The sequence below is a fragment of the Platichthys flesus genome, chromosome 6, assembly GCF_949316205.1.
Source record: "Platichthys flesus chromosome 6, fPlaFle2.1, whole genome shotgun sequence".
Taxonomy (NCBI): domain Eukaryota; kingdom Metazoa; phylum Chordata; class Actinopteri; order Pleuronectiformes; family Pleuronectidae; genus Platichthys; species Platichthys flesus.
This window is the reverse complement of record NC_084950.1, coordinates 2,114,665-2,123,052: the sequence shown is the minus strand read 5'-3', so window position 1 is coordinate 2,123,052 and position 8,388 is coordinate 2,114,665. Positions and strand designations below refer to the sequence as shown.

The window sequence follows — 8,388 nt, the reverse complement described above, 5'->3', positions numbered from 1 at the left end:
GGAGGTACAAGTGGTGAAGTTCTGAGCCGCTGGTTGAACATGATTTCCCTGCAGGTTACATCGATATAATATTAAATACTAGCAGAGCTTTCCAGCGTCCATATGGCTGAAGATATTGCTCTGAGACTTTCCTGGCAGCGTCCCACTTGTTTTAAAAATGTGTCTCACTCCGACGTGTCCTGCTGCTCGAGGAGAAGACCTGTGAATTAAAGAGGAAACTAAAGTCCACAGCTTCTAAACTAAAAGACAACAAATTAAATCCAGACACAAACAATCTGCTTTTTATTATCGTGGATATAAAGAACAACACTAAACACTGAGAAATGTTCCTGGCTGCTTGATTTATATCAGAGGAACATCTGGACGTGATCGACCAGTCGGCGTCCAGATGTTCAGAGCGAGTGAAACGCTCCTCTTGAAGAGTCGCTGAAGTTTCACAGTGAAACTTTATCTGTGTCTATGTAGGAAAAGTCTCAGAGCAGTGTGCACAGCTGGCTCCTCCGAGTTAGTGGATGGGACATGAACCAAAGTACACGTCCAGTTTAATCAAAGATGGTTTAGTTCTGATGATCATCTCCACTAAATCACGTCAGTGCAAGATGGCAGCTGCCGGATTCTGGCTTCATTCCTGCAAAGTGGGAGGAAACAACTCTTTAACTCATGAACTAAGACTTTCCAATTGGGACGCCACATATATCTTTATATTAGCGTCCAACCCTTCTTACCCCATCTGTGTAAACCTTCAACACAAAGGCTCCTCAGCTCCTCACCAGCGATGCAGCTTTACAATGTGCAGCAGACCTCTATGTGCTCAAGGCCCCGTGTCCCAGTTTCTGAGATTGTTCATGAATTCTATTTTTCCACCCGTGATATAAGATCCTGAGAGATGAACAACTCACAGCAGCTTCTCTTCACGGCTCTGTGGAAACTGCTGACAAGTGGGAGGAGAAGCTCGGACGGCAGCAGCAGCATCGTGGTTTCCTCTGACACATTCTTCATCAATCCGACTCCTCACACTCTCACCTGACAGAGTCTTCATCAATCCCTCTCCTCACACTCACACCTGACAGAGTCTTCATCACTCACACACCTCTGCTGACCTTTTGCCTTCTGGGCGACATTTCCCTCCAGCGCCTCAGGCTGTGTTTTTCAGGTTTGCTCCTCGGGCTCGTGTCGAGGTGACGTCTTCATGCCGGAGTCGGGAGAAGTGACAGACTCGACAGAGCTTTCATAGCCCACTTCTGTCTCCCACTTCTCCCCCCCCCAGGCAACTGTCACGGTGAGCGGGAGGAATCTGGTGGGTTTCAAACCGGTAGAGTGAATCTGTCAGGTCCGTGCAGCTTCATGCAGACTCCCACTCAGGTGTCTCGTTACCACAGACCCACACACATACTGTGCTGTCGAATGATTTCCTCACTTCCTCTGTATTAACAAAGGAGGAGCCGGTATTTTGACTCATTAAATGAACAGGAATAAACTCCAGATTATCTCCTACACTACTGTTTCAGTTTGGAAACGTTTCAGTCTGGACGAGCAACCAGAGAGGAACTCAACATGGAGGATCAAAGACAAGTCTCTGCTCACAGCTGCTGTGGAGTTAAAGTCTGTATTTTATAGAATCTATGTCGTATTAAAATAACAAATGATAGTGTGTTGTTTTTAAACACCAGTCGGCCTGAGAAGCTGGAAATGAGAATCTTTGGGTGAAAGTGAAGAACTCATGAGAACTCAAGGTCGATTCCCTGCTGAGCGCCGGCCTCATCCAATTAGAAAAAGGAGATTAGACCTTTTTATTCCCCGTCTTCCCAGTCAGGAGCCTTTTCATTTCCATGCTGGAATATTGCTGATGTTTCATTTGCATCTGAATCTGATAATCACATCCCCCAGGACTTCCTTCTCCTCCTTCCTTCTCCTCCTTCCTTCTCCTCCTTCCTTCTCCTCCTTCCTTCCCCTCCTTCCGCTCGTCTCCCATTCACCCACCATCCTCCTCTCTCGCCCTTTCCTCTCCTCTCTTTCCTCCTCCGCTGCCAAAGAAATAGATGAAATATCAAAGCTGAGCTCTCGTTAATGCAGCTGATTGATGGACAGGCTCTGATCCAATGGAGCGCTGCCCTTCAATTAGGCCTCTGTGGTCACCTGGCAACAGTGTTAACGATGTGTACCCTTCAATTAAGCCTCAGTGGTTACTCAGCAGAAGCGTGAGCCAATGAGGTGTGAGCGAAGGTTGACACCTCGTTGTTACTGCTGCCTTCAAGGCCTCGCCGCTGTTTAGAGCTGCGGATGTGTGTCTGTGTGTGTCTGTGTGTGTCTGTGTGTGTCTGTGTGAGGTTTTACAATGACTCGGACGTTACGAGCAGCTCGGAGACTTGTTTACGAGCTGTTCACAATAACTCACCCCCACAATAAACTGCAGGAGAAGCGGTTCAGCCTTTCATGATGAGCTGCTGCGTACCAGAGCTTCACTGCTCACAGAGACAAAGCAGCGCGCTAGAGGACGGATCTGAGAATCTGTGAAGATGCATCCTCACTATTAAAAAGAGAGGAGGGGAGGTGGGGGGCAGCAGAGAGGATAATGACACAGTGAAGGAGGGAATCAGAGAACGAGAGTTTCCAGCTATGCAGAGGGCTAATGAGAGAGAGAGAGAGAGAGCCGGAGCCTGAAGGTGAGAGTTACCCTCCGAGGCCGTGAGGCTGCACAGGCTCAAACATCTGACCCTGGATCAGCTGCATCACTGAGGACAAACTGCTTTATTATTCTCCCCGGTTGCTCTGGAGTCTTTCCCCCACAGCTTCATCCATCTGATGAGTCCACCAATCTGTCTCTGTCTCTCTGTCAGAAGAGCAGCGTCCAGTTGGGTCACATGAGAAGAAGCAGATCCACGTGACCACAGCGTGCACAACACGTCCTCTAGTGTCAATAATATGTCATATTATAACAAATTCAATTAAACATTATATCTCTCCCTTCAGGTCATTTAGATAATCTGATTATTTTTATTTCACCAAATCAAACTGCCAAAGAAATTCAATTTTTATAGAATCACTTTCCTCTTTAGTAATTTTCTTATAAAGTAAAAAGCACAACGTTGATTATGTTGCTTTATATTGATCTGAGTTACTGAGCATTGATTTAAAAAAGCTCTGAAACAAACAGAGATGGAAACAGAAACAAACAGAGACAGACACACAGAGGAAAGTTTTTATTGTCCGTACTTATAAATATCCAGTTTAAATACACTCGTAAAATATTTCAGACATTTTCATGACTCTGTATATTAACAGCTTCCCAACAATTGAGATACTTTTAAAATGTCAGGATCTAGAAACCTGAGCCCCAGCGGGAACAGAGGAGCAACCGAAGGTTCGATGCTACACAGTAGCCGATAGAAGACACACGTTCAAATCCCTGCTTCATCATCGCTGTGGTACCGCCGCCTCCGTCTGAGTACGTGCTGAAAACATTACAGTCAGATTAATAATGAATAGATTCATCCTGCTCTGAATTATTGATGGAGATTGTTAACGGGGGTTCTGAATAAGCGGGAAATTGATTTCACAGCAGATCTGTTGAATAAAAGCTTAGATCTGCAAATGTGGAGCAAATAGTTAAATTCACATCCACTCACGTTCACGTTCAAACTTCACTTACTGGATATTTTTCAAAGAATGTTTGAACCTTGAAAATCCACAGGTATTTTTTAAAAGGATTTTTCAAACAAAATACATTTTTATAACCAATAACTTTCCCATTACATGTTCAGTGTTAAGGGAAATATTAAATTCTGTAAGTGTGACGCACTCACATGTCTGTTATTGAGTGATTTCATGTTTTCCTGTGAAAAGTTATCGTGGGATGAACTTAATGAGGACAAGAGATCAAGTTTCACAGATTGATCAACGTCCTGTCGTTTCACTGCATGGACACAAAACATCCCAAAATAAATCCAATTTAAAACAAGATAAATATAAGAAAATAAAATGCAGAAGATTCAATTCATCTGCTGTTGTCTCCCACCCCCCCCCCCCCCGACACCTGAAAGGAAAACCTGCTTAAAAATGAAAACAATTATAAATAATGTAAATATAAATAAACTTAAACACAGCACAGACAGGTTTGATAACACGGCTTCTAAATATATGAATCCGCCGATATGCTAGTACATAAATATTCAACTATTTAATGAGGCCAATGAGAGAAATTGTGATTTGTGAATATGGGCTATACAAATAAAATTTGATTGATTGATTGATTAATATCGGTATTAGTGATTCAAAGGTCCAGATCGGTCCGGCTCTTATTCTCTGTTAGCGTGGATGTTTGAATTATGATTCACTGTAGATTTGATTGAGATTTATCCAGAAATTCCACTTTATCACCTGCTGACTATTATTTGCAATTATTTAAATTACTACCTGTTGAATTTCCACAATTCAGAGGACACAAATAGGGCTCACACACACAAACACACACAGGCACACACAATTTTGAAGGAACACACTCCTCCACTGCCAGATAGCGTCCATCTGTCACGATGATATAACGTCCATCTGCTCAATCAGCTCCTTTTATGCTTCTCATCATATCTTTCTGCACGTTCATCCAACATAACAGGCTCCACTGTATCACAGCTGTGTGGGCGGAGGCTGAACATTTGGAGTCTGAAAAGTTTCACTTGATGAGCGAAGCAGCAGCAGATTGATTGTAATGCTTCAAGGATCATTTGATTGATTTAGTGAGTGTTTGTGTCAGTTGAGATCCGAGTGGAGCTCGGCTGTAAAACTCAAGTAAACAAAGATTAAGATGATCTGATGCTTCTTCCTGTAAATAAACTGAATCTATGTTGACACAGAGTTTCTCTTTAAGATTCATCGTTTCCTTGAGGTTTGTGTAAGTGAGGAATTCTTTTCCTTCAACATTTGCAAAGGAGGTTTTTCTTCCACTTTCTTTAACATTGTGAGATATTTCTACATTTCCACCAGTTTCCCAGAGAGGAATCTATAAATCCTGATGAAATCAATGAGACATTCAGGAGACTGATATAAATGAGTGAGTTATATCTGTTAATATTTTCTTTACGACCATCTGGCGACCACAGGAGATTATTCTCTTGCGACCCTGAACTATTTATTCTGGTGATTAAGTTTCATTTCATAATTCCATAGGGAGGAGTTTATATTTTATGATTTTACACGTACAAGATGAATTGAAACAGAACTCGTTGAAAATGAGTTTTTGTAAATAAACACAAAAGTTCTATAAATAACCCGAAAGTTTGGTTTGGGACTAGTTCATAATCTTTCATTGAAGCGTATGATATATATAACTTTGGCCACAAGGGGTCTCTCAGTCAAAACAATTAACAGACATCGTAAAGCAGCGATGAATTATGGGAGTTGTTGTTTTTCGGGACCATTGCCGATGAAAACGAAGAGGTCACGTGTTAAAGTTGAATTCATCTAACGGAGCAAATGGCAACAGATAATTGTATTATTAACACAAACAGCTAACTGGCTAACAGGCTAACTGGCTAACAGGCTAACAGTTAGCTTCTCCTTTGTCAAACTTCAACAACAGAGACACAAGTAAAGAGGTTAAAACACAATTAAAGATTTCTCTGAGTTTTCTCTAACATTTTGGATAATTTAAGAACCAAAGTCAACAAAATATATAAGATCGGTCTACTTGTTTTTAGATGTTTAAATAAAAATGTGTTACATGATATCTTTGGGTCTTTGAACTCTAAAAATTCTTAAAATCCTGGTTCCAGCTCCACATCACCCTCAGCTGCTCAGGTTCCATTAAGATCTATCATCATTATTGCTGCCGCCTCAGCCACCGTCATGTGATGTGCTGGTGATGTACGAACAGGAAGTTGACAGCCTCCTCCTCCTCCTCCTCCTCCTCCTCCTCCTCCTCCTCCTCCTCCTCCTCCTCCTCCTCCTCCTCCTCCGGTGAAACTGAAAACCTGTCGCAGGGTTGGGATCGTGAAGTTGTTAAGATTTATGTGGAACCGTGCGTTTCTCCCGCTCAACACAAAGATATTAAAACCTCAATCGCTCAATTTGTGTTGGTGATTGTGCGATGAGACTTGCCCCCCCCCCCCGCCTCACGTTCCAGACAGGGGCCGAAAAGACCCCACAGGCCGGCTCCTGTCCCCTGGACCCAGAGACTCTCAGGTCACTGGTATCAAGCGGTTATTGAGTCACTCATGTCCGTCCGTCTCTAACTGGACTCGTGAACCAGAACTCCTCGAGGATCCATCTCAGATCTGGGTCAGTTAGTTATATTTTTGGTTTGAAGCCGTTGAGTTGTCCTTTTGAACGTCCGTCACATGGGAGGTGTCCCCTGCAGCCGTGTGGCGTCCCCCTGCGTGGCATCCCCCCCCCCCGCTCACCGCGGCAGGACGGTCAGAATGTTCGTGATGGTCCATTTCTGAGCGCCACAGTCCTGGATGGCGAGCTGGAAGCCGAACTCCGACTGTCTGCTCTCCACCAGCTCCAGGCAGCGCTGGGACTCGGTGTTCTGGATGGAGCCGCCCTGAAGGAGAAGAGGGAACAATGAGCGACACGGACATGAAGCCTCAAGGCTCATTCATGGACAACGTTAGATTTGTATCAGGAAAGAGACGCAAGCTTCTGTTCGTGTTTTGTTCCCAATGAAGCAGTACCACCTCAAGGGGGGGGGGGGGGGCACTGTAGCTGATAGCTAAAGTGAGACAAACATCTACATGTTGGATGTTTTCATCAAGATCCGTGAATTAAACCCTGAATAATGTAAAATAAATTGATTCCTGGATCCACACAAAATATTAAATTGGTTCCTCCTTGGGTCACCCCCCCCCCCCACCCCACACAAACACAAATCTTCATGGAGATGTGTTGATTAGTTTTTTCACAATCCTGGTAACAAACAAACAAACACATGCAGATGAAGACATCACCTCCTGGTGGACTAGTAAACAAAGAAACCTCTTCATTTGAATCCTTTTCCCCTGTTATTGATTTTTTCCTCAATTGCAATTTAATGTTTGATGTTTATTATTCACCGGATGGTCCACTTGTTGTTGATACTGCAAATACTCTGTGTGTGTGTGTGTGTGTGTGTGTGTGTATGTGTGTCTCTCTAACAGCATGCTGACACCTAAACTAGGTCCTTAGTAATATTGAAGGAGCAGTAATATGTTTTAATGAGCCTGAGCCCTGAAGACCAGGTGACTGAAGCAGTTTGTGTCAAACTGGTGGTGAGGCTGCTTTGTTCTAAAATCAATACGCTTTACTTCTCCCACAATAACACACACACACACACACACACACCCACACACGCACACACACATGCCAGCCACCAGGGGGCGATCAAGATGCTTTGGCCTACAACTCTCTGACCCTCTGAATCCATCCTGTACTTTCAAACCAGAGTAAATTCAGAGACACAAAAAACAAACAATCGGCCTTACATTTTATGTGTCAGGAAGTGCTCCTAATAAACTGTACACGTACACAAACACACAAACTAACAGAGAATGTGTGTGTGTGTCTGTGTGTGAAGAGAATCTGTCACATATTGGATTGGCTGCATTAACCTCTATTGACATTGATCCTGGACCAATCAGTGAAATGCAGAGAAAGGAGTTATATCTCATTTATAAAGATCAACACGATTCAGTTCGACCTCGTCTGCAGAGTCCAGGGCTTTAGATACATCTATAAAAATATATATATATATATATATATATATAGGTCTTTATAAAGCACCTTCATGTGCGGCAGGTACAATGTGATGATTCTAAAAAATCCAATCAGCAACTACATGATCCTTCAGAGACGAAGGAAACAACCCCGGAAAGAGAATAAATCATTTTCTAATTAATGTTTCAATGATTAAAATGAACTGTTTATTGTCCCTGAATATCGACCGAGTTGTGCTCTGCTACTCGTTTCATGATGATCACAGTTGTTTGAAACATTAGTTTTTGTCAGAATTTAATTATAGTGAAAACAGGGATTCTCTGATTAGTTCTTGGCTCAGGTCTCATCCCTCAAACGGGTTTGGAGGAAATCAATCCGGTATTTGTTCAAACCAACAAACAAACGTACAGGGGGGAAAACGTGTCGTCCACAGAGAAGCAGCTGGATGTGTAAAAGAATCAGTTCTGATTCTTTAGCTCCTAACGGGGAAAACACTCAATTAAAAACAGGTTTAAAGAACTTTTGGACTCGTTTTTTAAATCCAAGCTGCCCTGATCATTTACCTTTCACAGTTTTTCTTACTTCACTGTATATCAGCTGGGATCCTGTATTACTCAATGGGACCTCAGCACCGGGGGAGGTGCAGCACTGTGATGGTTCTTACTGTACGGCTGCAGCAGAGTCAGATCCATTAAAGTAATC

The 8,388-nt window shown here is 43.0% G+C and overlaps 1 protein-coding gene across 1 annotated transcript in view; it reads right to left on the bottom strand.

The window, feature by feature from the left end:
• Nucleotides 1-6,138: 6,138 nt before the first annotated feature.
• LOC133954625 (polypeptide N-acetylgalactosaminyltransferase 18-like) overlaps nt 6,139-8,388 on the bottom strand; it is a 79,516-nt gene continuing 77,266 nt past the window's right edge. Inside the window, exon 11 of the mRNA XM_062389039.1 lies at nt 6,139-6,538. Within this exon, the coding sequence (XP_062245023.1) occupies nt 6,392-6,538 (147 nt within the window). The 3' untranslated portion in view covers nt 6,139-6,391. The remainder of the gene's footprint in view (nt 6,539-8,388) is intronic.